This window comes from Symphodus melops, assembly GCF_947650265.1.
Source record: "Symphodus melops genome assembly, chromosome: 1".
In the NCBI taxonomy this organism is placed as follows: domain Eukaryota; kingdom Metazoa; phylum Chordata; class Actinopteri; order Labriformes; family Labridae; genus Symphodus; species Symphodus melops.
The window spans coordinates 12,422,950-12,450,786 of record NC_136691.1 but is presented as its reverse complement, the minus strand read 5'-3'; the positions used below and the strand labels follow the sequence as shown (position 1 = coordinate 12,450,786).

The window sequence follows — 27,837 nt, the reverse complement described above, 5'->3', positions numbered from 1 at the left end:
TTGTGCTCCAGAATTGTATGTAGGCCTACGTCAGTTTTTTTCTTATTGTTACTTTTTCTAATTGACTTTAAAAAATTCTGCTGGGATATCATGGCTTTATCGTGAAATTCAGAGAAAAGGTATGTAAGGGGCTGAAAAGGGTTCATCTTTATTGTAGGAACCTTATGTTATTGGATTTCGTGACATAATAGGAATGATGGTTTTGCTTTGAACTGTTACTGACAGAGGTTACTTGATGATGTACACCTACAAACCCTGTCAAACTGAAATATAAATCCATTTTTGTATCTAAAGTTCAAGGTGCTTGTATTTCTTACATAACCAGAGCAAATAATTATGTTTTGACCTGAGGTTGCAAGTAAGTTAAGAAAACAACAGTATCAGAGTGCAATGCCCTTGATAAGGCCTTGTAATCTTAAAAATTGTTCATCAGTGGATTTCCACTTCATATGACAAGAAGCAGTCATTGACAAAAGTGCCAGCCAGAGAGATAGAGCAAATCTGATAGTGAACCTGTCAGACGTAGTTTTATCATAAGCAATTTACAATGCAGTACGTGACAACATTCACACATAGTTAGGGTTTGGCCTAAAATCTCCTTTGACACAGAGTCGGGGACTTTTACGTCACAGTTTTGACAAACAGATCTTTTCTTCTGCACGCACAAAGACTCAACTGTGCTCATAATGGACTGAAAGATCAGCTGCTCACATGTCAGCTCCAAGACTTGGGCAAAAAACACCAATGCTGCAGACAATAGAATAGGATGGACGTGAACACTGCAGCACTGGTGGGCTTTCAGGTTGCAGGTAAAAATAGGCCCAAGATGTAGCAGGACTCTGGCTGTGCTGTTCTGCACATTGGACTCTGTCTCAAGACTTTTCAAAATATTAAGATCTGGGACGTAATTTTATTGAGATCTTTTGTCTTCAAATAGACTTGCCAAACAGGCAACTCAGACAACACAAAAAAGTACATGCACACAATCACACAAAAACCACACTCCAGATCATTAGACTAAACTGCCCGGCCTCAGAGTTAATGTTTAGACGCGGTACGCCTGTTGAGATATACGCAGCATGCTGCAGCGACGCTGGGCTGAAGGTCAGCCCTACATGTGCTGTTTGATCTTTTCCAGCCAACAGCGAGCCAAATGACATGGATTTAAGAAGCCAGAGGAGAAGTGTGTGTGTGTGGGGGGGGGGGGGGGGGGGGGGGGGGGGCATACTCTTCACAAGCTGTAACTGACCAACCTGTCATGAAGTTTTTACATAAAAGAGACACAATTACGTCTGTAGAACTAGGTCAATGAAAAAGAAAGGAGAGCCAGTTCAATGAAGGTTTGGGATGTGTCTCAATAGAAAGGAATGTGTGTTTAATGGCAGTCTGTCCAATAAAGAAATAAAGTCCTTATGGTAATAAAGACACAGTACTATTGACGAAATGAACAACAGTACATTGTTTTCTAACAAATTCTTAGCATGGTGTTCCAGCTTTAGGAGACATTTTCACTTATTTTTCACGTAAAAAAAGTTGTTAATAAAAAAAAAATTATATCCACAAAAGCTGATTATCAAATGACTTCACTGTGGAACCTTGTTTTGTTTTTGTAAATTGCATTTTCTTTAGTTTAACAAAGTTGTTCAACCATGACTGTCAATTTAAGTCCCCACATTTTCTATGAAATATGTTAAAACTGTGATAGATGTGAACATCAACATGACTTGCTGTAATGCTGTTCGCGAAATGCTTTAATGTCTACATAATACCATGCTAGCAGACACTAACTAGCATTTAAGATAAAGTAAAGGTCAGTATAATGGGTTTTTTTAAGTTGTTTACTTACTTCAAAAATATCAAACAGACTAGATGTAAGCCTTATTTCAGTAAAATGGGTATTATTAGTATGACTACTCAGCTGCCAACAACAAATATATCTGTATTCAATTTAAAGCTTGAATAGCTAAATGTAGCCGGTTTAGCAGAAGTTAGACTGTAGTGCTTGCTAAAATTAACGTTTTAGGTTTCACGGTTTTTAATGAGCATCAAAAGGTAAACTTTAGACTGATAGACATAGAAATGATGCATTTATGGTTGAGCAAATGCCTTTAACTATCTGCAGAAGACCTCTGTCTGAACGAAATGTAACCATCATTGCATAGCTAAGAGTTCATCGCTGTGCTTTAACAGAAGTAAAGCTTAAGCCTCTGTTAAAGAAGCAGAGATCCAACCATGGCTATTTCATGTGTTTAAATTAAGTTATCATTGACAAAGCATGACCTCCTTTTCAGGACACCTTAAGTTAGATACAGACACAGTTAATCGCAGTGCAACTGTAGAAAACAGTGACAGATTGACAGACAGGAATGGGGAAAAAGCCCCGCTGTCAGAGAGCCTGCCAAGGTGAGAGAGAAGCGATGACAATCCTAACTATTGTTAAGCAGAATAAATCTAGCTGCATTAAAAAGACAAACGCTGATAGACCTATACAAAAATAGAACAGAAAACCATGCACATGTGTATTCATGGACGAGACTGAAGGTTATGAGAAGCATTGTTGACCGTTCACATATCCATTACCATTGGCAGACCCCATGGCTCCTCTTTATGAGCCAACATTGTCGGTCAGTGTTTCTAAAGCATCATGCTGTGTTTTATAATGCGGCTTCAGCCAAAATTAGATACATTATCAACAGCATCTCAAATGGCATCAAGTAACCTATTAATTGTTGCTGTGCTAATGTGTATTAAATAACTGCTGGAAATCTTTCTATCAGTGTGACCCGTACCACATGGACTCACACACTCATGCATACCGGTGAAACACACTTGCCAGACAACTCCACCTGCTCTTTCCAGTCCTTTCCAGCTATTCTCCTTGCTTGCGATTGGAGCCAAATTCTGCTGCTGTGTTGGCTGTGCTCTGCGCCAGCCACTGAAAGGGAAGATGAGGTTTTGTTCCTCTGCCCAGAAAGGGTTTTGGGATGTGACACAGAAACCTCAGACAGGGAATACTGAGGAACAGCAGAATACAGTGAGGGAAAGGGGGTGACCACACACAAATCACACAGATGTACAGTAAGTCTCCACCAAGGTAAACGTGGTCACAGTAACCTTTGGGAGTGGGAATAGAGAGGATTTGTTTGTAGAGGAGATGAAAGAGTGAAATGCAGAGAAAGGAGGGAGAAAATGAGACCAAAATGAGTGTTTGAATGTCTGTGCAAAGTCAACGGGAAAAATGACACCATGACAGAGTGTATGTGTGGTCAAAGTGTCTGTCTGAGAGAGAGAGAGAGAGAGAGAGAGAGAGAGAGAGAGAGAGAGAGAGAGCAGAGTTGGCAGCAGTCTCTGACTTTGACCCACACAGGGTGCCAGTAAGCAGGCAGCTGACAGCTTGGCCTGGTGCCATGCATGCGAACCCAACGCCTCGGCAACGTGCAGCCTTCCTCGTACACAGCAGCGTCGTGGAAACTGTTACCAGGCGCGTCTATTTTACTGAGTCAATAACAGCCACTGGTGGACGGATCCAGACATTCATTCATAAAAATCCCAACCACAGGGTTATATGACAAGAAGTTTGTAGTTGCAGACATCACCATTTATAAACAGTTAGGGGAGAATGAATAATCTTTATCTGATTACATTCACAGCTGTAGACATGACACGCTTTTGCCATCATGAACCCATAATTTCCGATTAGTCAACATGTCTTGCTAAAAGACCAGCTGCTCGTGCATCCTCTCTTCAGCTGAAACAACAGCATCCACATAAAGGCAGCAGGACATCCACTGGTGTAAAAATCTATAGGACAGAACAGGACAGAACAACCACTTCCAGACAGTAGATCTGAAAGAGCATCAGGTCCTTTGCTTTATTATTCACATTGACTAACAGTTGAGAAATGTGTAAAACATAGATAATGTGTCTAGAGGCAGGTAATCTTCCTGCATTCATGTGGGGTTTTTTTTAAAGCTCAGTGTTAGAAAGTTTTTTTAGCTTTGAACTATTGCTGAACTTCATAGAGACATTTGACAATTTCAAAAGACAGCACTGAATGAAATGTTGCTTATTACTTGTTTGGATGAAAAAAAGCACATTTTTTATGCATTATGTAGGTCTAAATTAATACTTTTGTCCCCTTACCATCCATGCAACATTAACTTGAGTCCTTTTTTCCTGGATGATGTAGAGTCAAGTCTGTCAGCTCAGCAAGTCTGGCGCAAAACGTTTTCCTCAGACTGAACGAGTTAATGTTGGAGCCCTGGTGTAAACTTTCAAAATCTTGAACTCATTTTTCCTGATAATTCCAACACCACATAAATCCAAGGTGTCACTGGCATTTTAAGGTGTGAGAGAAAGATGTTACAGTTGGAAATTTCCACTGACGGGAAATTACTGGCTCACTACTCACCATGCTTGCACGAGGTCTCGGAATAAAAAGAATACACCAAAGATGGAACAAAAACTTGGAAAGTCTGACAACTAAGCTTTCGGTCATAAAGCATTTAAACAGGGGAAACAAAATGTATTCAACATATTTGCACAGATAATTATTTTTGTTAGTGTTCATCCATCAATCAATAGTAATATGTAAAGCTCCATTTCAAAAATGTTATGTTAAGACAAAGAGCAGGTCAAGACCATGCTCTTTGTTATATAATACAAAGACTCAACATTATTGCATCATGAACATAGCTACAATGCCAGCAATAATTGTAAAGTATAAGCAAAAACAGCTTCATATGATTATAGAATCCCTTCCAGGATTATTAAAGTATTTCAAAATAAAGAAAGAAAGAAGCTGCAGCCCCTTGATTCATTAAACATATTATATGTAAGGCTGTTATTAATAGCCCTAGATGTGTCATTTAATTGTTTGTGAAACAGCCACAATACATATTAAGATACATTTACAACAGATAAAGGTATCTTAAAGCTATTGTGAGGGACTTTTGGTTTGTGTTGATGTTGGCACCCCCTGTTGACAAAGCAGTGCATCATATATCTGCTGATCTTTGTCCTGTACTAGCCCAAATTGTGTTTTCTGGAAAATATCTCAGCCTGCTTGCTAAGGATATCACTAAACATAAATCTAAATGTATAAAATGTAAAAAGGGTACAGTAGTGGTGAGATATAAATAACATATACTATAATTCTTGTTGCTTTTGTGAGTGTAAAGATTCATCATCATTCATTTCAGTCTGTTTCATAACCAGTTAAAAGCTCTCACACCCATCTGAAACTCTCTACTTCTCTCTACTCTACTTCAGATTAAACCTTGCAGTGATGATGTCACCAGTCAGCAGACAGAAGACAACAGAGGGAGTGATGACGTCAGGATGAGCAGACAAGACACAGTGACGCTGTATGTATGTCCTCTCTGCTCTTGTGTGTGGGATTTTGCTACTAAAACATATCTGCATATAAGGCACATTTAAACTATTTAGAACCAGTGATGTAAATGTTAGACATTAAAAAAGACACTAAGTGTAACGTTTATTTTTCTGTGGCAGCACTTTGGGGATCTTGAGTGTGTCTGACCTCCTTTGAGACCATGCATCTGTTCTGACCTATATGCAGAATCCTGTTAGGATCTTACCAACCCCAGTGCTGCAATGACTTTTCCTTCTGGATTTCAGAGGCGCGAGGCAGAGAGTGTGACCAGCAGCGTGACAACAATGTGTGTGTTGGATGAAGGGGGGGGGGGGTGCTTGTGTTAGTGTGGTGGGGGGTACAAAGACATAAGTGGCAACTGCGTCCCTCTGCAGCTGTGGGGCTACGTGAGCATCAGCAGGAACACTCTTGCTCGTCGTCGTCTCTCCCCCCCTCCCATACTTGTTCATCCCTCACACTAAACACTTCCTTTGCTCATTTTGCAAATTCTAATACATTTTTCGACAGCCAACCCCCCCCCCCCCCCACACACACACACACACACACACACACTCACACACCAAAATCCTTGCACTGTTCTCTTTTTTCTTTATCATTACTCCCTCACTTTTCTCCCACGTCATGTTCCCAAGTGGCGAGGACCTTGACAGTGAGATGTGTGCTGTTTGGGCAGCCAACAGATATCTGAGATTACTGAGAGGAAAAAAAGAAAGATCCTCTTTCCCACACACACACACACACACACACACACACACACACACACACACACACACACACTCACAGTCGATCTGGCCTGAAATGACCTGCAAGGAAATAGTGTCTTGGTGTGTGCATGTGTGTGTGTCTTATGCAAAGCATGTTTACCTGAGTCATATGTATGCACATGCAATAGCATGTGATGACTCCAGTGTCTGAGACTATGCAAACACATGGTTTAAATGCCAAGGTTAGAGGTGATATTTGGCACATGAATCACCAGACTCATTCAAGGGGGAGAGGAGGAGGGGTGGAAGGAATGAAGATGACGAGACACAATGAATACAATGAAGAATTTTAAGCTGATGGATACAGGTGAGGAGGAGAAAGAAATGAAGGTCAAAGAAGTATATAAACAGTTTGTACATTGTTGTGCGATTGTGAGAATGTGAGGTGATGTGAGAGGAGGCTGAATCATAACAAAAAGATAAGTGGCTGAGTCGAATGGGCTGACTGTCCTTGTGCTCTTCAGCAGGTGCTTTTTTTGGCAGCTGTTCTTCCTGATGTACAGTGCACACAGGCTAAAGAGCAGCACTGACCTCTGCTGGCTCAATAGGGATGTATAAATGTGTTGAACATTTTAGTTTGAAGTCAAATATACACATATCAAAAGGTGTTGGTTCCTTTTAATTAATGTACAATAAATTGTCAGGTTGATGAGAATCAAACCTAAATTTAACTTAAAGTAAAAAAAAACTATTGTTTTAGGAAACACTCGGCCTATCGTATAACATAATATATTGGTATTTGAAAAGGTTTATAAAAGTTTCCCTCAAAGGCAGAATGTGAGACATTTGACAAATAAATAAAGCAGAAATCCAGGATATCCTGTTTGAATAACTCTCCAAGTTATGACTGTCTACAATGACTGAGAAGCGCAAATCTGGCCAGTTGTATTGTTGTTGGAGCCGTGTTTACTTCAGGTTTACATGGACCAAACAACCTTGCATATAAAGCCGTTTGAGCCAAGGACTTGAGAAAAGAAGAATAACACAGTTTACTCACTGCTTATTGGGATGTCATAGAAGTGTCTTTAGATCTCAGTCATTCCAAATCAATTCATACTTCTGTCTCATAAGAAGACTCAATAAGACCCTCACATGCTTTTGGGCCTTTGTTGCAGGTTTAGGCCACTGAACTTTCTAATGTGGCTAGCATTTCTTATAATGAACAGAATGAAACACAAACTTTGCATGATTTAAAAGACATGTTTGATTTATTTCAGACAACAACATATTCAATGAACAATGTCAAATAAAAGCTTTTTCATTTCATAAACACACATTCAGAAGAATTACCCTGAGCAATGCAACATTCAGATGTTGCCAGAGTTAAACCTTATGCCAAAAAACTAGGCACACTTTCCAAGTAAACAATTAAAACATGTAAAATCATCCTTTCTTGAAAAAATCTTAAGTCTTTCATGCGTATCCGTATAAGAAAAGGAGCAGCAGCTTTTCAGGTTTGTTGACCTCACCTGAGATATTACAATCAATCATCAGTGCTCAAGACGTGATTCCCAAATCATTTCTCTCATCCCAGTGAGATCAGGTTTGTTTTGTTTCAGACACTCAAGAGGAAGACCACATGAAGAATTGTGAAAGTGAAACAGAAGCAAAATGTTTGTCCCTGAGTTAAGAGAGGATTCATGATGTGTGCTGCGCTTTATATAACATTATTTACTTTTTAAAGGCACTTCATTGGGAAGAGAAAAAAAAAAACATCTAGCACCGGACAATGTTCACGTGACACTTAATCAAGAGCCAATGCAATGTGTCAGAAACAGTGAAATGAGTTTCAATTTGAAGAAGAAAAAAAAGGTCAATCGTGGAGCGGTCAGAGGAAGACACGGGGAATGGCGTTTTCATCACCAGTGTAGACTGATTCCTGGAGGTTTCCACTGCTGTAGAAATGCCGGCGGTTCAGTTTGTTAGGCGCAGTGACGTACCACATGACCACACCTGTTGGATTCACTGAAACCACGAAGTTAGTGGAGTCTTTCAGGATTGTGGTCTTGTCAGTGAAGACATCGTAGATCTAAGGGAAAGTAAAAGAGCAAAAAGTGAGTCACTCCTCTGTCAAAGTGTATTTAGCTTTAAACAGATGTTCTTCAAACATCTGGGAGCAATTCTGACTTGTGTCGATTTTGTTGCCCCTGGCTGACAATGTGTTACAACTTTTACTCTGCTGAACTTGTCCTGAGTAATGCTTTCTAACATAAAATCTCAACCGACTTCCTTTTCACAGCTAAACCTAACCTGTGAATCACCTCTGTACTAAATATACTAAATACAAAAAAAAATAAAAGGTCTTCTGTAAGACCTACACAGTGGTTGTGATAGACATCATTGATAACTACATAGAAGTAGTCTCTGTTTCTGAAGGCCCTGTTTGCTTCAGAAGGTCATGAAGAAGCATCACTATTTACTTTCAGTCTGTATCACAATCAGCTAAAACACCCTAACAGTGTGTGTTCGGTAGATCAGAACTGCAGTGCGACAAATCAGTGCACAACGCAGAAAATAAAGACAGACATGATTATTACAAAAGTGGACCTTATCTTCTTATTTTAAAATAGATGTGGTTATGAGATTAAAAACACAAGGAATTTTAGAAGTTCAAATAGTACTTATGAATATCAAAAGATCCCTGTCACTATATGATGACACATATTGATAAATACAAACAGTTACAAAGTTCATACAGTCGTGTAATAAAATTATGAAGGGTCCACCTCACAATAGAGAATTTCTGGGTCAACAATTGTATTTAACAGCTGAGAAAGGCAGATGTCTTTTAATTCTAAAATGAAGAAGTGTTTGAAATAATCTATTATTATATACACATCTGTATTCGACAAGCTATTCTGTGTCTATTTCACATGAGCTCATAAGGTGTTCCATCATGTTAAAGAAATGAATCCATTTCTGTTATTTTTGTGACTTTTTAAAATCCTGATACTGTGAGTGCCTTGAAGAGTAGAGAGGACTTACTTTGTAGCTGCCGGTGGTGTAGTTGAGTTTGCTGAGGGAGGTTTGGTAGCGGTAGGGCATATCAGTACGACGACTGAAGAAAACCAAAGCACTGGCATCGCTCGACAGGGGGCGCCAGAACACTTCAATCCCACTCTTCTCCTGGTGAAGAGAAACATTTCAGGGTGAGAATAATGGCACATGAATAAGAATCACTATGCCAACCAGCAAGACAGGGCAGGATCCATATCAAAAGGGTTACCTTTACAATGCGTCTACCCTGGATGCCCATGGGGTCCTGGTTGATGCTGATAACCATTTTGTTCTGCAAAATGCTGCGGGCTTCGCTGCTTATGGTGCGCAGATCATTGGACATGAAGAGAGGAGCAGCCATGATTGCCCACAGTGCCATCTGAGAGCGAGACTGGTCCTTGCTGAGGCCAAAGTCACCAACAACCAGCTGTGGACATTGAAGATAAAAGGAAGTTAGTACGATTCAAGATCAGGAGCGTTCTCTTTTATTAGCTCCTGCAACAGACAATATGGATCAATTATACTTAAAATAAAGCCTTTGTTTTTTTAACCTTTAAGTTGAATTTTCCCACATTATTGAAAGGCCAAATGTTAAAAAGCAAAAGCTAACTGTGTATGTAAATCTGGAGTCTGCTGTAATTTCTACTATACCTGAAAAGGTTACATGCATGTCATTGAAGTGCACAGCTGTTGAAAAACTTTTTTGTCTCATTGAATAACTGTGCATGCATATCTTCCTCTCAGGTTTCTGACACCTACCATATCAGGGTCATTCCACCTTCCAGGTCCAGCTGCAGGTATCAGGACATCCTGGTTGTTAAAGAACCAGTTAATAATGTTCAGGACACTGTCCCAAGAGTCCTGGATGTCACCATAGTTACGCCACAGGTTGCAGATCTCGCCCAGCTGAGTGTAGTTCACCTGAAATCATAAACAACAAGAAAAGACAAGTTGACAGGTCAACAATGGATTTAAAGTGTTCAAATATATCCTGATCCACATAAAAATTCAAAGACAATTCCCAATTATAGAAATGTGTAAGGAAGCCATCTATGAAGATACAGATGGCTATTACTGTATATACCACTTCCTGTTTATACCTTAGGTGGCAGCCCTCCCTGGTAGGCCGGCCAACTGCAGGAGTAGCCAATAGCACGGCCTGTAGCATTTAAAGCCTTTGACATGAGAGGGTAACCTAAACAGAAGAGAAACAAGATCAGTAACACAAGACCAAAGAACAAAATTCCAACACACACAAATGATTCTGTCCTCACCTTTCTCTTTCTCTGTGTCATTAGAATAACAACCGTCATATTTAAACATATCCACCTCCCAATCGGCAAAGGTCTGAGCATCGATTTCAATTTTATCAAGCGGGGTGCCAGGGTAACCCCCACAGGTGTGTGTGCCCATGTCCCCATAGATCCCCAGCTTAAGACCCCTGTCGTGCAGGTAGCGAGACAGCTTTGGGATACCTCCTGGAAACCTGAGGATGATGGAGAGAAAACATTAAACATTATGCAGGAGTGCACATTCAAAAGGTACAAAGACCGACTCTAAATGGGTCCAGTGAAACTCTACTTGTTCCGTTATTTGCGGTCAAAAAAGGACTTAATTTGTTTAACACACTTCCACCTTGTGATGAGTTCTAGCTGATGCTGCATTTTAGCAGTATACAATGGACCAGTGAAGTTACTGACTCTGTATTTTTGAAATCACATGACTGCATGACAGTCACATTTCAAACAACTTGTTTAACAGTTTTATTGACCATCGACGTTTGAAAGTTACAGCTCAGTGTTTCAGTGAGTAGGTGTGTCTTAATCTCTGTCAGCACTTATTCTAAGCGTTCACTATATACTTTACTTTTACCTTTTAGGGTCAGCCTGCAGCCGGCCGTTCTTGTCTCTCTCCATGGAGGACCAGCAGTCGTCGATGTTCACATAGACGTAACCGAGCTCCTTCCAGCCGTCTTCTGAGAGTCTGTCTGCCATGTCAATGAACAGATTCTCACTGGAAAAAGACAGAAGTCTCATGAGGAGGTGGAATAAATAATCTGATCCATCTGATGAATGCAAGTCAAATTGCTGCAGTTGAATTAATCTATTAGGTGGAAAAGTTTTCAAAATGAGTGAGTCAATCAGCAGTAGAGCCCGACTGATTATTTGCCGCATCGAGTATCTGCAAAATTTATCGCAGATATGTTACTAGATGTATCCACCAGTCAAATAGCATTTCATTTGAGTGTTATTGTATCAAACGAGCAGTCCTATGTCACAAACAGACTGTGCTTTATGGATTACAACAAACGTTATCACTCTCCAGGGTGTCAAGAGGTGATCCATGTACCTATGTGAAGCTACTTTCCAGTTAAGACCACGTAGTCTTTATTATGCTGTTTTTCTTTTCCACAAGTGTTTGATGACTGCATTTAAAGGATGAACATAATAAATGTGTACTTCTATTTCTATCTATCTCTAAAGATCGAACACAGATCAACATACATCAAACCATATCAGTCAGGCCCTAACAAGACGTATTCAAAGTGCAGCCATTTGGAACTCCCTTATTGCGAAAGGAAAGGAGCTTTAACCCTTCCTATTTTACGTCCTTACTCCTTTTTCACGGAAGGGGACAACAAACGTTAAATATTCCTTGTTGAAGATCATTACATTATTACAGCAGCTGAAACAACAACGGTACAAAACAACACTACGAGACAAGAGTGAACCTGAACAGTACAGCTGCAGGTAAAATAGTGATCGAATGAGCTACATGTGCCATGAGCGCCTTAAAGCTGGCGGGAGCTGCAGATTGTTGTAATTATTCTCTGCAGAATAATTCAGGACTAATACCCTTCACATTGAACACAGTTGTAAGAACATTAATCAAAGCTGCTTTAAAGCTCCTATGAGGACATTTCATTTCGGCACACCCCTGAGGACAGATAAGAACATATTCTTTGCTGCATGTATGTGATGTCAACGTCAGTGGAATTCATTTCAGTTAATTTAATAACCAGTTAAAAAAAATTTCAAAGGAGTTTTGACAAACTGTTTTAATGTCACTGTGGCGATTAATTGTAAGAGCATCTACATTGTGAACATTAACACGTATTGCTCCTACATTGACAATATTCATTCACCAGGGACACACAAACAGGTCTGGTTTTCAGAGGTCTACGCCTCTAACTACACCAAGAAAAATGTGTTTGTCATCCATCAACACACCAGAGCATTACTCTTGATTCTCTCATCTGATTGGACGATACTAATATTTCCCATCTCCTTTACTCATCTGAAGGTTTTATCTCACACAGCTGAAACCCCAAAATGAATGTTAAAAGATCAAATTTTTTTCCTCTGTTTCCATCAAATGAAGGGAAAGTTCAGAGCGTGTCTGTATGCGTAAAGATGGGGACAATGTCACATGTACCAACATAATGCCCAATAAACTGTGTGTAGTATTTTAATGATATGTCAATTCACTCAAAGATGAGGCAATATTTATTTTAGAGATCACCTGAAGAGATTACGTGACATTTCAATGTGTGTGATATTCGTAAGATGTTCACTTGCCTGATGCAGTTCTTGGGATCATTTTTACAGTCAATGTCACAGCGGAATCGTTCCCATGCCAACCAGCCCATGGGAGGGGTCCTCATCAGTCCATTGTCGAGGGCGAAGGTGGCCGCAGAAAGCGTTGATACAAATAAAAACACTGCCAAGTGCATTTCTACAAAGACAAGACAATGACTGAGATGTTACCGCTGTATAGTGCCTCAGCAATGTGTTCTTTGTGCATGAGGTGTGATACTATATCTTAGAGCCAAATGCCAGGAGTCTATTACAAAACTAAACCACCTGAGTCTCACCTGACTGGGTGTGACTATCTCAGAGAGCAGACTCAACCTGCAAGGTGACTTCTCCAACCAGACACAAAATCAGCTGACTTAACAAATACTCAGAACATATAAAAGAACAAAACCTACCTACAACATGGCATATTAACATCAGAAATGAGCATGAATTAACTACAAAGGATAAAAATCACATTGTCTTTACACATGATCTAGTTTGTTTTACTTTTCTGTTTCTACCCGTCTTAATGTGTATTCTTATTTTTAATTTTTTTTGGGCTGGTTCCAAGAGGTGCCTATTCTTAAAAACTACAAATACATACATGTGGCTTTTCTCGGTTTAAATAATCAGTGTCTGCAAGCTCACGTTCATAAACTTGTTATCTTGCTTAGTTGAACTTACCAGCAGTCTGTCGAGGGGATGGAGACGAAGATGTATGAAGTGTGTTCACAGTCCAACTCTCTCTCTCTGTCTCTTCTTATCTTCACTCCTCTCAGACCTTTCTAATAAATCAATCCGGTAATAAACTTCTCTTCAGCAGCCAGCGAGCTCGTGTTTTTACAATCTATGCGTCCGACAGGAAGACAAGCTACAGTCACGTGACACGGCGCTTCGTCAGCTGACTGCGAAGCAAGAAGCAGGAAGCTGGAGGAATAAAGCATAGATCTAAACACTTGTTTATATATCTATGATACAGCCTGCCACAAATCTATTAGAAGAAGAAAAATAAGGATTTGAGGGTTGTTGTTGTTGTTTTTTGTTTTTACAATACTACAATATCTTGTTAGTTTACTTGATAGGTTTTTATAAAGACTTTAAGGAACATATAATACAATGTAAATGTCAATTTACAAAGAGTGCAGGGTACAAATAAGTTCATGAATTAACTGCCACAATATGTCGTACATGTTAACATAAGATTTAGTTCAGTTCAGTTCAGACCTCTATTGTCTCTGGATGGGAAATTTTATTTAGTGGAGGAAGTCTGTGAAGGGCCTGTAAAAGCACATCTTAAACCTGTTAAAATAAATAACACCCAGATAATCAGTTGATTATTTCAAAAGCACATCTGCTGAATATCTACAGCACATTCAGTTCCATCTTTGTGAACTTCAATAACATTGTTCAAAGTAATGGATCTTTATTGCCATGTTTAAGGTTATGGTTTTCACAGTAAAACATCCATAGGAGTTATACAGTGTGTAATGACTGATAACAGTTCTGGAGCAGCAGTGTGGAGGCTGCCACTTTGTTTTGACATGAATGATGGGACAGGGTACAAGAAAAAACAAAGCTCTGTTACATACATTTTGGAAGCATTAATCGGTTTTTCCTCAACATCTTATCTATCTATGTGTCTGGAAGTGGTTAAAACTCACTTGTAAGGTGCTACAACACAAAACCTTTTTGTTTTGTTTTAAGGGGATGACAGTTCGAGTGAGTATAGGACAAGAATCCTTTAGCATCAAGCCTATTTCAGCAGAGTCCAACAGCTGATGCACTAAAAAAAAAAGCCAACGTGTTTCTAAACCATTGAAAACAATGTTATCATTCTACACTTTATCTTCACGTGTCCTCATTGACAAAAAGCTCAAATGTTTTAAAAAAATGTTTTAATAAATATATCAAAGGTGGTACCAGGTTTACACTTTGCAAAGATAATGATTTTATACACCAAAGTGACAATGGTGTTATTCATTTTACTCTTACTGAATTATGCCAGTCCTTCAAGTCAAGACTAATAAAGTCTTGCTTGATTTGTTCCACCTCCTGGGGTCAAATATGACATCAAACAGGAAGAGGTGGAGCCTCTGAGCAGAAGCCTCCAGGAGCCATGACAGACACAAGCCAGAGTAAGGATTTATAATTTATAACAGTAAACAAATCACTAACTGTTTTATAATGTTTAAACATTGTATCAGATAACAATGCAGCTGCTTTAATGTGTTTGACAGAAAGTTCAGCATTTATGCCTCTTGAGGATCTTAAAGCTGCAGCCTGTTGAGATTGCTAAAATGAGTTTTGGCAGTATAAAAAAACAGTTTACTCTGAGAAAAAAAACCCCAAACCCCACTTATACTCTGAAGTGTGTCGGTAGTGAGGTGGTCTGTTGAAACGTTTGTTTTTCTTTCGTATTTCAGACAGACTTCCTGGTTTTAAGTTTCAGCATAGACACACTCCAGTGCTTTCACTTTTCTCTTAAAGTGACAGGTGCAGTCATTAACACTCATAGAGCAGCTTGTTATTTGAGGAGGAAGATGGAGAAACTTTAGTCCATTGAAAGTAGCTATACCAAAGCACAAAAAGTAAATCGATACAAGTAAGAATACTGCATTCAACATGAAGGTAACAAAAGTTCAGATTTCTCATGTAAATTAAAGTACCAAATGCGAAAGACTTTTAATGTAGAGAGAAAACATTTGGAGTTGTCGAATGTGTTACGTGTATATACTGTATATCATTTTGAGTACTTTATATAGTTGGGAATTTGATTCAAAACGAAATAGATTTTAACCTTGTGTTATTTTGGTAAATCTTGGATGAGCAGAAAAAACTAAAGTACACAGTTTCATAGCTGTCCAATACATTTAATAAAGTGAAGAATAGATTTCCTGTTTTGCCAGCTCCCTTTTTACAAATATTAATATTATTAATAATAATGTACTTTTAGAATGTACTGCATTTCCAATATGTTCTTATTGTAAATGAACTGATTTTCTTAAAACTAATTGTAAAATTAATAAAATGCATTTTATCAATACCCATGTTTCTCCTCCCAGGTGTCTCAGCTACAGTAAAGACAATCCTCCAGAGTGCAGCAGCCGGTTTTGCTTTTGGAGAAGCTGCTTTATTTGCAGTAGAGCCCACATTGACTGAAGATGACGTCCTGCTGTCAGCTGCCATTCTGGCTGCAGGACGAGCTGGATCCACGGGTGTCGCGGTGGTGATGGCATGCCTCATTTTTACCTCTGTGCTCATTTCTTTGGGCAGCGGTTTCCTCCTCACTGCCACGATGATGAAGCTGTGGAGCAACGGTGGATTGAGAATGCCCTGGTTCGTGGAGGTCACAATGGGAGTTTTCATTGTGCTGGGTGCTGTTGGAAGTGGAGTTTTAGCAGGCCTCCTTCCACTATGGATCTACATGTCAGCTCAAGGCCTTTTAGTTATTGTAGTCTACTCGTATTCCAACATTAATGACATGACCACTGCTCTACTCATCATTTTTGCTACTCACTACCTTAGCATAGTTTATGGCAGAATAGGTATCATAGCTGGACTCCTTAGCATGGGATTTACCATCTCCATGCTTTGTGCTCTTAGAAAGGCCCTAATAGAGCAGACAACACAAAGACCACAATCTAAAACTGGATGCAAATTTCTGGAGAGGATTTTCTTCTACTCTGTGTTTGTGGGGATCTTGGGGTTTTGGATAGGTTTGCATACAGGTGTAGCAAAAAATGGGCTTGAAGAAGAGGTGGTTGTAATGCTAGAATCTGTCCTCTGGGTGGCATTTCTATCTGCAGGGCTGCTAGGAGCTGGTCTGGGAACAGTGGCCATGGTGAGACTGGGTCCAGACATGGCTGGAAGAGTTGCTGTTGGAGCTGCTGTAATATCATCAGTTGCCTTGAGAGCCTTACTGCAAGTTTCTCTAGGGGCCCGAAGCTGCACAGGGGGGATGTTGGGCGCTATTACAGCTGCAGGTGTGTCACTCGGAGCAGCGAGTGTTGCAGCAAATCAAGCTTTCAAAACAAAGAATTCAGCTTTGGCAGTTTTAGGTTCAGTTGCTGGTGGTGCAATTCTTGCAATGCAAGGTTTAGCACTTAAATCTTCTATGCTGACGACATCAGAACTTCTCACAATAACACTTGTTGCAGTGGTGGCCTTTGTTCTTGGTGCACCAAAGAGCCCATTCAACACTCAGGTGAATCTAAAAAGGGGCCTTCTCACGGGGCCAGAGCTACTTCAAGGAATCGGCAAGGAGACTGTCACCGCAGCAGCCGCACCGATAGGAGCCGGGGCGCTAGGGGCCGCAGCTCTTGGTACTGCAGCTCTGGGGAAATTGGGAACTGTGGGAGTTGTGGTGGCCATACTTTTGGCTTTAGGAAGTACTCTTAGTGGTATGATAGGAAAATCACCTGCAGAGGAAAGTGCACACACGGACTAATTGACAATTTGTCTGAATCTGCATGCTGCATGTGAGCAGATAAATGTTTTTAACAAGTGTTTTAACTAAGAGGAAGTGTAATCATTTCTTAGAATATTAGCTTTAATGCTTAATGCAATGTCATTTTTTGAATGAATACTGATACTACAAGAAAACCACCATGGACAATTGAGACAAAATGTAACAAACCGTTTCAAATAAAAACATGACAAATGTGAAATAAGTTTGCAATTCAAAAGTCACCTAAAATATTATCTTTCTATTTATTGTTGTAAAACGATAGAGGAACAAATGCATTTTTTTCCCCTCTGAGTTAATAATAATACCTTTTCCCCTCCCTCCTTACGCTATAATTTCTGCATTTCCCAAGACATAATTGTCACACTCAGTTACTTTGGTTTCATCTTAGCAACAGTAACAGAGGACTTGATGTTTGGAAAGAGGAGGGGGGAGTGGGAGAAGAGATGAGCAGAAAACAACATCAGGAGTCTGGAGAGCATCTTACAGTAGAGTCAGCTGTGCAGTAAAGGAAAATATGGATTTATATTTCAAAATAAGATTTCTTCATTTCTATATACAGTATATTTAGATTACCCTTACTAGTATGGTATGGAAATGAATATGCACCTGTTCCTCTGGGTATGTTGGTCTTTTATGGCACCACACAGGACTTCAGCTGCAGGAAAGAAGATGTTGCAAGAAGTTATTCCTCTAAAACAGCCTGGGGAAAAGAGCAGCTCCAACACTGGGAGACACTCTGAGAATCTAAAAGTAAGGGTGATTTTTCATGGCAAAAATGTGGATTAGTCATTTCAGGAGCATTTTGTGTTGGAATTGTTTCCCGTACTACCATTGTTTGACATGGATGGATTATTATTGCACATTAATTAAACAATTTGCCTGTCTCCAAAAGTAGCACAAAGATGGGACGTATCACAACTTGAACTTCTCTATTGGTTTTGTTACTGTCTAAAGCCCAGGAATAACAGTATTACATCACAAGGATCATTTTCAAAATATCAACATGTCTTTGAACCGGGTGCACACTACAGACACGGAGCAGTCTGCGGAGTACTCGGTGGATTATTCGGCCCAATTTCCCAGTGACTCCAGCAACGCGGCGCGTCGTGCGCGAGAGGTGACCGTACTCCAGGCGAGCTGCTGCCGCTGCCTGCCGAGCGCGGTGCGCCTCACCTTCACCCCAGAGTCACTGGAAAGGATTTACCAAAACTACTTCCGCCGACAGAGACAAGAAAACCTGTCCATGATGGGAATGTTTGCAGCTCTTTTTAACGGTTTCATCATCATAATGTGCGCGGTGGTGTACACTGCTGACAAGAAAGCGATGGTAGTGGTCGCAGCGGTGGGTCTTGTGGCGGATATAGTTCTCTGCGTGCTTTGTCTGTTACAGAAGCTTCCATCGTCACATGTGTGGCGCGGAGCAGTGCCGTACATACTCTGGCTGATGATAACCGTCCACGTTTTGAGTTACATGTGTCTGAATTATGAGCGTTTCCCTCAGGCCAGTGACTCTGTGGGCTGGCAGGCATTTTTCAGCTTCTCCTGTTTTCTGACGCTCCCCCTCAACTTGGTGCCGCTGTTGCTGCTCACCGCGCTCTCCTGTGGGGTCCACACGCTGGTGCTGGGGGTCACTGTGGCTCAGAGGTTTGACGATGATCTGCAGGGGCCAATGCTAGTGAGACAGGTAATATGGCCCCAGAGTTACAGTGGTAACGATAAAGCACGTGATTCAGGAATTATAGAGGCCCTTGAAAGTTATTATTTTGTGAAGTAGGCTACCCTTAACCATTTGATTAACACAATTTTGGCAAGATCTTATTGTCTGTTCAGTATTTTGTCACCACATAATTGGTTGGAAATTGTTTTGTGAGTTTATTTAATTGGGCCCAAGATGATGGTAGTTTTCTTTATGCCACAATGGATTAGATTAGATTCAACTTTATTGTTATTGTGCAAAGCGCTAGACAACGAAATCGAAGCCAGAAGTGCAAAAGAGCAGATGTGACTTATTTCATTAAGCAGATGTTCCAGAGATTAGATAAAATATAGAAAGAAAGTAGAATTATGTAAACAAAAAAAAATGTGAATGCTGGATAAAAATTAGTCACTGATTGTATGTTCTTCTCTTTTTCAACTCTTTTTCTTAAAAAAAACGTTATTTGTCTAACCTCAATGAGTTATGAATAACTGTGGAGTTAATCTTTAAAACTGTTAACTATTCAGGTTTGACCATCTAGGAATTTTTTTGCTAAACATATTTGAGGAATAGTGTCAAGTTCTCCCTCTGTCTTCAGCTACTTGCAAATGTGATGCTGTACCTGGGCTCAGCCATAGTGGGTGTGATGTCATACTACATGGCGGACAGGAAGTACAGGACAGCTTTTCTGGAGGCCCGTCAGTCACTGGAAGTCAAACTCACACTGGAGGAGCAGAGCACACAGCAGGTTAGTCAGAGAAACATTACTGTTTCTTGTTTTGGGTGAACACACGTGTTGTTAAACACCTTGCTTCCTCATTAAAACGTGTTTCCTCAGCTCAGGGCTAATAGGATGATTAGAGAAACTTGTTTTCACCAGCAGAGCCTCCATCAGGGACCAGACTCCATGTTCAGATTAAGCTTTGTTATATCATCATTTGGCTTATGTTCCTTGTTCTTTTAATTTCTTTTTTTTTTACTAAACAATATGTATGCCAAATGTTTAGCATTAAAAGTAGAAGTGTGATGCAAAAATAAAAGATTAAAGCCATTATACTTTATAAAGCTAAAATGTATCCCATGCCACATGGCCCTCAGTATTTTAAATCTATTGCAAATTGCTTTGATAGATTGATTTAAACTTACCTTTGTCTCAGTAAGTCTCCTCTCTTTATTTTACTACTTGGTTGGTAAGTTAAAGGAGTGTAAATGACGAGAATTCATTTTATTTTCATGCCTGTCATAACTTGAAATATTCCTCCATCTGTGACTTTATGTAGGAGGATCTGTTATTGTCCATCCTTCCCAAACACATTGCTGATGAGATGCTGCAGGGCATGAAAAACCAGGCTGATCAGACAGAGGTGCAGCAGCAACAGTTCAACACCATGTACATGTACCGCCATGAAAACGTCAGGTCAGGGGGCACAACATAACTTTTTTTCTTTGGAGTTTACAAACATTTAAGATTCTCAATTTTTCGTAGTCTGTTAAATGTGACGGCAAAAAAATCTTCACTTCTCGTTTCAGTATCCTTTTTGCTGACATTGTTGGCTTCACCCAGCTGTCCTCAGCCTGCAGCGCTCAGGAACTCGTCAAGCTGCTTAATGAACTGTTCGCCCGATTCGATAAACTAGCAGCAGTGAGTGTCTGACTCCTCTGTAGTTTCTCCACATGCTTGCTTTTGAAACGTGTATGGCAACCTAAGTGAAATAAACTCACACAACAACATACCCAAGAATATTTATGTGCAAAGTTTAAAAAAGTGAAGCTAAACAAACATATAGGGAGTAGACATTTTAGCAAAGATACTCATTTCAAGCTTTTACATAATTCCCTCTCTCTGCAAATGTTTTTCTTTGCTCTTTTTTTCTCTAACACGTACAATATTTATTCCTCTGGCCTCGTTTTGCAGCAATACCACCAGCTCAGGATTAAGATCCTTGGAGACTGTTACTACTGTATCTGTGGTCTTCCTGACTTCAGAGAGGACCACGCTGTCTGCTCCATAATGATGGGTTTAGCAATGGTAGATGCTATCTCGTAAGTTTTAGTCACATCACGGCAACAACTAAAAAAGATGCAAGTTGCAAAAACAAATACACTCAAAGGACAGCAAATGTGCAGGGAAAGGGCATGGATTATTTTGATGTTATCACAGTTATTTTAATATAAATCTTGTGTATACAACAACAGGGACTCACAATAAAGGCACTGACTTATCTTTTGCTTTTGTTCTTGCTCTAGCTACGTGCGAGAGAAGACAAAAACTGAAGTAGACATGCGTGTAGGCGTTCACACAGGCACCGTGCTGGGAGGAGTGCTGGGGCAGAAGAGGTGGCAGTTTGATGTTTGGTCCACTGATGTCACTGTAGCCAATAAAATGGAATCGGGAGGGATCCCTGGGTAGGAGAAAAAAAATATTAATTTGGCTTGTATGGTATGCTAGCAACTTCTTTCATGCGTTTTATTAAAAAGGGTTTGTGTGTACTGCCCAGGAGAGTGCATATTTCCCAGACCACCAAGGACAGTCTGCACGGAGAGTTTGAGCTGGAGCCGGGGGAGGGAGGGGAGAGATGTGAGTACCTGCTGGAGAAAGGCATCGACACATACCTGGTTCAAGTGTCTGAGCAGATGACAAACGGGCTGAGTGGAAATGTGAGTGATTTATAATCCATTCAATCAAATTTACATTGTATTACTTTAACTGAGTTTTTCCTCTGATATTCCTGCCTCAGAAACCAGGCACATTGTCCAACAGAAACTCAAATCAGTTGATCAACACAACATCATCCAATGGGAGCCCAGCCTCACCCCAATCCACATCCACTGAGTCCAAACATGAGGTGAATTATGTTCAATGTTTTGTGTTATTTGGTCGCCGTATAAACCTGACTCTAATGTAAGCTCATGGACTGGTCTGTTCATAACCGATTAAAGATGGTTTGAAACAAACTCCATGTAGAATAGAATAGAATGTCTTTATTGTCATTATACAAATTGTACAACGGGATTACTTGGCTTCACCTTAAAGTGCACACAACTAAAAAAACAAAACAACAACAAGAAGCGTATGGGTCAAAAAGAAAAAAGAGTGACCCTAGTTAAGGGAAGGTGGGATATGTGTGGTAGGACTCATTACAGTTTGCAGCATACTAAATTTAAATGGATAAACAGACCTCAGATTGTGTCCTCTGTACAATGACATCTACTTTTTATCTTACTGGATTATGTTTTCTATAAACTCTTTCTTGTCTTGTTGAAAACCCACAGAGAAAGAAGATGGTCGAGGAACAAGTGATCAACAGACGACTGCAGCAAGAGCTTCTGGAAAGAGAAACTCATCAAATGTAAGATAAAATTAGACAGAAGAAAAAGATAAAGATAAAACTTAAACTTGAAAGTTCAAGACCGGTTTTGCTAATAGGACAGTCTTGTTGTCCTCTCTGACCCTCGTAATAAAGTGTTTTTCTTTCCTTTCATGTTACCAGAATGAAGGATGATCAGATCAATCGTGTGTCTCTGTGTTTTGTGGATGGGAAGTTGGAGGAGCATTACTCTTCAGAGAAAGAGAAGCGAAGTGGAGCGGCTTTCTGCTGCTGCATCATAGTGCTCTTCTTCATCACGGCGATGGAGGTGTTCATCGACCCAGAGTGAGCTCACATAACCTACATCTTGTTTATTGCATTAAATAATCCTTTCCAAGGAAAGGCAAACAGCAACAAGAAAGCAAATTCACTACATATCTATGTATTTGTTTTAGGTTGGTTGTGAATTATGTGACTCTGGCAATAGGAGAGTTTTTGTTGCTCATACTCACAATCTGCTCCCTTGCTGCCATCTTCCCCAGGGTGAGAAATAGAAAGTTGTATCCATGTTTGTAGTGATGGTTAATTGATTAATTTTCTGTTTCAACAGAATTACTACAACATTTAATTTTTAATTTTAAACATGTTTTTTTATTGGATAAAAGGTGAATCAGACTCTAAAATTGTGGAGGGGGGGGTTTTGGGTCACAGATGTCCTCCAAGAGGTTGGTGTCTTTCTCGTTGTGGATCGATCGCACACGGTGGGCAAGAAACACTTGGGCAATGGCGGCCATCTTTGTTCTTACCATGGCTGTGATTGCTGACATGGTACAAACACACTTTGCTATCACTCTGATTGCATGCATGTTTGTGTTCTGGGTGGGTGCTTTGACTTATAAATCCTCTCACAGTGTTTGTAGTTTCTTAAAACAACCACCAAGATTCATTGTGATATAGCAGCTTTTAGAAATACAGATAACCATTGCTAAATATTACTTCATGTTATGTTTTAAGCTAATCCACTGAAAAATATAGTTGGTACTTTGAGTCAAACACGACTTGGTCTTAGCTGGCGAATCAACCAACCCTAGTGTGTGTCTTCCCCTTAGTGAGTTTCCACTTTGTCCTCATCAAACACTCACTGCCTGTCTGGCTTTAAGCTCCCTGTGGGCTCCATTAGTTGTCTGTCTCATTGCCTGCAGGCTCATTTGTCTAAACCCCACAGGAGCAGCTTGTTAAACACTGCTGCATCTACACCTGACAGGTACATGCAATGCCAAGTGAACTTCATTTTTTATCTCAAAGCTGTCATGTAGAGATGACAGTCACACTTACACTAAAATGACAGGGACAAGTTCTGCTATATGCGTGGCTGCTTTTGTAAAATGCTTATTTTTTTTATTTATTTTTTTTAATGCAAGAACCCTATTTTGATTATGCAGGTACTGATTATGTATGACATATAAATCAATGTATTTCTGTGCGGTTTATAACAGATTTTACAATGTGAAAAGTTGAAACACAATGCGCCAGTAGCCCCGCGTTTAGTGAGCACACCCCATATTTGAATCCGACCTGGGGCTCACATGTCATTTTCCACATTCTCTCAGAGAGGAAAGAGTCCAGCAGATAGTGACGGGAAAAGTATCAACTTATGTCCAAGCTATAAACACTGGGTTACACTGACGGAAAAAACACTCTTTGTTTGTGATGTTGTAGCTGAGCTGTGTTCCTCCGTCCTTCCGAGTCTTCAATAGCTCCTCTGGCCCTGTGCTGGAGTCATTCAGCGAACGAGGCTGTGTGGAGAATCCAAAGCATTACAGCTTCATGGCTGTGATGTCACTCATCGCTACCGCCATGTTGATTCAGGTCAGCCATCTGATTAAACTGGGCCTAATGGTGCTGGTTGTCACAGCAACTGGAGCTGTTAACATCTACAGCTGGCGGGACATCTATGACCTGTATGACTACATACAGTTTGCCTCATACAGGTGAGAATCTCTATCTACAGTTGTTGGTCCAATACATCAATAAACATAGAAAGTAGAAGCAGTTTATGTATGTTATTAGTAACTTTTCTGGGGTTTTTTTGTGTTTCCAGATCCTTCATAGTGCCATCCAAATACCTTATGACCATGATGATCATCGTTATGATGATTGGCTTTTACTTCTTTGCCCGACACGTGAGTAACTTTCAGGCAAACACACAATGTGTCACACTGTGCTGACCCCTAGAGACTTATTAAAATAATGAAGTGACCTGGAAGTGACTGAATGAGGGATCACTTTGTTTGTTTTGGTGGAAAGACTTGACAAACAGTGCTATGGAGTGATACAGAGTTGTTGGTGATGAGAATGTTTTTCCCGTTTTGGAGAATTCATTTGTGCCAGATGAATCAGTTTTGCTTTTCATGTGGACGTTCTCTTGAACTTTTAAAGGACACGATGAGAGGGAAAGGGGGTTCCTTCTGGTCTGGGGTTACTTCTGGCATTTGGTACATTCCGTTTCTGTCAAGAATCTGTCATTTGTAAATTTGTGGGGGGACTCGTAAAAGTATTCTTCCACTTGTTAATTTGTCTCAGCGTTTGTAAAAATGTTTCACATCTTGTAAAAAAATGTTTTTCCTTGGTTAAAGTGTTTTGGGTTTTGCAAGTTTGTTTTATAAAATGTAATGTTTTCCAAAATGTACATTTCAATCTATGTGAAAGTGTTTCAGACTTGATAATTTTGTTTTGCACTTCTCAGCCACCGTAGCTGAAGAATCAAAGTGACAGTAAAGAAGCGTACACTTTAGACTAAAATGATAAATGTGAAAACTGAAGGGTTATAAAACAAAGGGTTGATGTCACTAAAGTTAACTTCCTGTTAAGTCTATGACACATTGCCAAGTGTTTGAAAGTCAGCACCCTAAAGAGGCTACTTTCCTTCTTCCCATCCAGCCACTCTAAAATGTCTAATGACCTTCTCTCTCAATCTTACTTCTATTTGACTTTCATTCCTGAAGTTGGAGCGACAGTCCAGGAAACTGTTCCTTTGGAAGATTGGTGTCCGTGACCAGAAGGAGAGGGTGTTCGAGATGAGACGCTGGAATGAAGCTCTGGTGACAAATATGCTACCAGAGCATGTGGCCAAACACTTCCTGGGATCTAAGAAGAGAGATGAGGTACGTGTGAACATGTGACAGGTCATTGTATCAATTTAAGACATAAGGCCAGTCAGTGCAGAGGTAGAGAAATTCTATGAGTAACAGATTGTTGCTATTTAAAAGCAACTTCATTTACTGTTGTTAACTGCATCTGACGAAGGCCTCTGGGTCCCATCACAATGCTTGGCACATTAGTGCCATCTTGTGGTCCATTTTAAAATAGCATATTTGTGCTCCCTGGTGTAACCTAGCCAGGCAACAGAGATTTAGCTTTTTGTAAAAGAAAATATTAATCAATTTCATATTTAAAAAAACGCTAACATCATGTCACTTGTCATTTATAGGAGCTGTACAGCCAGTCTTACGAAGAAACAGGTGTAATGTTTGCCTCCATCCCCAACTTTTCTGATTTTTACACCGAGGAGAGCATCAACAATGGAGGCATAGAGTGTCTTAGGATTCTTAATGAGATCATCTCAGACTTTGACAGCGTGCGTACCTGCAGTGGTTGTACAACTGGTTCTAATTATTGAGCTCATGTGTTACAAATTTCCTTAACCTTCATAAAATGTGTATGCCTTTACAAGTCACATTGGCTAACATGTGTCCACTCTCTATGCCAGTTATTAGACAGGGATGAATTTCGCTGGATCACCAAGATTAAGACAATAGGAAGCACCTACATGGCAGCCTCAGGTCTCACCCCAGAAAGCAACACCAATGGATACACCAACCGCAAGGTGTTTACACCTTCAATTTTAAATTAACGTGTTTTTTTTGGGGGGGGTGGGGTTTAGAAATATACCAATTCATGGTGCCATATTATCTTTACTGTCTGTACTGTAAATACTGATGCAAGTGAGTTTGAAGTTGTGGTGTTGTTCCATAGCCAGAAGATCAGTCCCTGATGGAGCGCTGGCAGCACCTGGCAGACCTGGCTGACTTTGCTTTAGCTATGAAAGTCACCCTCAGCAACCTCAACAAACAGTCCTTCAACAACTTCATGCTTCGAATTGGTCAGTGGATGAATCATCATGTGTATGCTAGCCTGTCTGTCTGTATGTATGTGCATTAAAAAGCCGGTTTGTAAATATGTTTTTATTGATCTTTTTCAGGTCTTAATAAGGGCGGAGTTCTGGCTGGCGTTATTGGAGCTCGTAAGCCTCACTATGATATCTGGGGCAACACCGTCAATGTAGCAAGCAGAATGGAATCCACGGGAGTGATGGGAAACATCCAGGTAAAATCACACTTAAAAGCAACTGATGTTTTCTGTTATTTATCTCTTTTGTCTTCAAACTTGATGCCCTACTCTGCCCTCAGGTGGTGGAAGACTGCTATGACATCTTAAAGGAGTATGGCTTCCGCTTTATTCGAAGAGGTCCCATCTTTGTCAAAGGGAAAGGGGAGCTGCTCACCTTCTTCATGAAAGGAAAAGACAAACCCAGCAGCAAATGTGGTCCAGCGACCACTGCCCTTCCACACCAAGTTGGAGACATTTCTTGACTCTTTGGAATTTGTTAAACACAAGAGGAAGCCAAAGCTTGATGTCCATTTTTCTCAGTTTCTGTCATATGCACAAACTCTTTCCAGAACTTTTGATACTCTGTAGCTATGGTAGTACACACAACTCAAACAAATAGTTCTATAATGAGCATTACAACTTTAAAATAGCATTTCTCCCATAAAGGAATTAAAGAACATAAACAAAGTCTAAATAGCTGTAAATAATGTCCAAAGAGTGCTATGAGAATTTCAAGCTCAACACAGACTTACAAATCGAATCCCTCTGCAGTTTCTCCTGGGTTCAGGTTTTGTAAAACAATGTAGGTTAATCCTGCTGTATTTATGTTGTCAATAAAATATATTTGCACTAAATGTTTGAGATTGTCTTTTAATTTAAGATGCAGTGTTGGTAGGTTAACACAAGTGGAATGTTGGAACTAAATTACACAAGTCATCTGAACATGCAGCCAGATAAATTACCAAACATTATTTCCAAGCCCCTCCTGTCCACACAGCAGTTATCGTTTTTCTTCTTGAACTTATGTATACTTGGGGTTAAGATGCATTTTTGTATTTATAATGAGACGAAAAACAATCTATGCCAAATATCACCACCTTTATCTTAGCATGTTAGAATCTTAATGGTACTAAATTGCTAAAGACCTAGACATTTTTGCTTAAATACAAATAATTGAAATGATGATTTATGTATTTCAAATAATATGTTAGTTTGTTCATTGTATAATTTGTCTGTTCACGAATTGCACATAAAAAAACCAACATGTTGAGTCTGACAGGTTCCTGCAGAGTAAAGTTCGTCAAGCCAATTATATTATTTGATACTCTTGCTTTTCCTGAAGCCCAGTCAAATGTCTGCTAAAAAAAGGTGTATTTTTTTTCAATGCCTGTTTTATCATGTAGCCTTTCACGATGATACCTTCTAAGTTGCACATTTTACATTATACGTGTATTTTCTTTA

General features: G+C 39.9%; 3 protein-coding genes across 5 annotated transcripts; 2 read left to right on the top strand and 1 right to left on the bottom strand.

Moving 5' to 3' along the window:
• Positions 1-7,345: 7,345 nt before the first annotated feature.
• On the bottom strand, positions 7,346-13,626 carry LOC306840013 (alpha-N-acetylgalactosaminidase-like). 2 transcript variants are annotated; one of them, XM_079368997.1, is made up of 9 exons: positions 13,428-13,626; positions 12,731-12,893; positions 11,029-11,165; positions 10,431-10,642; positions 10,257-10,351; positions 9,916-10,077; positions 9,386-9,583; positions 9,145-9,285; positions 7,346-8,188 (listed from the first exon to the last, which is right to left on the bottom strand). In XM_079368997.1, the coding sequence occupies exons 2-9, from the start codon at positions 12,887-12,889 to the stop codon at positions 7,988-7,990; spliced, it is 1,305 nt and encodes a 434-aa protein (XP_079225123.1). In that variant the 5' UTR covers positions 12,890-12,893; positions 13,428-13,626; the 3' UTR covers positions 7,346-7,987. The 2 variants fall into 2 exon arrangements, with proteins under 2 accessions (XP_079225123.1, XP_079225122.1); XM_079368996.1 differs by having other exon boundaries at positions 12,731-12,891; positions 13,419-13,624.
• Positions 13,627-13,676: 50 nt separating this feature from the next.
• LOC306840000 (uncharacterized protein) lies at positions 13,677-17,421 on the top strand. 2 transcript variants are annotated; one of them, XM_079368979.1, is made up of 3 exons: positions 13,677-13,756; positions 14,813-14,869; positions 15,797-17,421. In XM_079368979.1, the coding sequence occupies exons 2-3, from the start codon at positions 14,851-14,853 to the stop codon at positions 17,179-17,181; spliced, it is 1,404 nt and encodes a 467-aa protein (XP_079225105.1). In that variant the 5' UTR covers positions 13,677-13,756; positions 14,813-14,850; the 3' UTR covers positions 17,182-17,421. The 2 variants fall into 2 exon arrangements, with proteins under 2 accessions (XP_079225105.1, XP_079225104.1); XM_079368978.1 differs by lacking the exon at positions 13,677-13,756 and having other exon boundaries at positions 14,626-14,869.
• Positions 17,422-17,964: 543 nt separating this feature from the next.
• adcy3b (adenylate cyclase 3b) lies at positions 17,965-27,220 on the top strand. The gene is made up of 20 exons (XM_079368966.1): positions 17,965-18,886; positions 19,497-19,646; positions 20,179-20,315; positions 20,429-20,540; positions 20,814-20,941; positions 21,146-21,304; positions 21,397-21,556; positions 21,637-21,744; positions 22,172-22,248; positions 22,390-22,551; positions 22,662-22,749; positions 22,918-23,034; positions 23,926-24,197; positions 24,308-24,389; positions 25,212-25,370; positions 25,697-25,843; positions 25,976-26,092; positions 26,242-26,368; positions 26,468-26,592; positions 26,676-27,220. The coding sequence occupies exons 1-20, from the start codon at positions 18,206-18,208 to the stop codon at positions 26,856-26,858; spliced, it is 3,291 nt and encodes a 1,096-aa protein (XP_079225092.1). The 5' UTR covers positions 17,965-18,205; the 3' UTR covers positions 26,859-27,220.
• The last annotated feature ends 617 nt before the right edge of the window (positions 27,221-27,837 follow it).

Coding starts and splice junctions, on each gene's coding strand:
- LOC306840013 (XM_079368997.1), bottom strand. CDS start 12,889: ATGCACTTGGCAGTGTTTTTATTTGTATCAACGCTTTCTGCGGCCACC. Junction 11,166..12,730: donor CCAAGAACTGCATCAGGCAA/GTGAACATCTTA, acceptor TTTTCCAGTGAG/AATCTGTTCATTGACATGGC. Junction 10,352..10,430: donor TGACACAGAGAAAGAGAAAG/GTGAGGACAGAA, acceptor TCTTCTGTTTAG/GTTACCCTCTCATGTCAAAG.
- adcy3b (XM_079368966.1), top strand. CDS start 18,206: ATGTCTTTGAACCGGGTGCACACTACAGACACGGAGCAGTCTGCGGAG. Junction 23,035..23,925: donor TGGCTGTGATTGCTGACATG/GTACAAACACAC, acceptor GTGATGTTGTAG/CTGAGCTGTGTTCCTCCGTC. Junction 25,844..25,975: donor TCATCTCAGACTTTGACAGC/GTGCGTACCTGC, acceptor TCTCTATGCCAG/TTATTAGACAGGGATGAATT.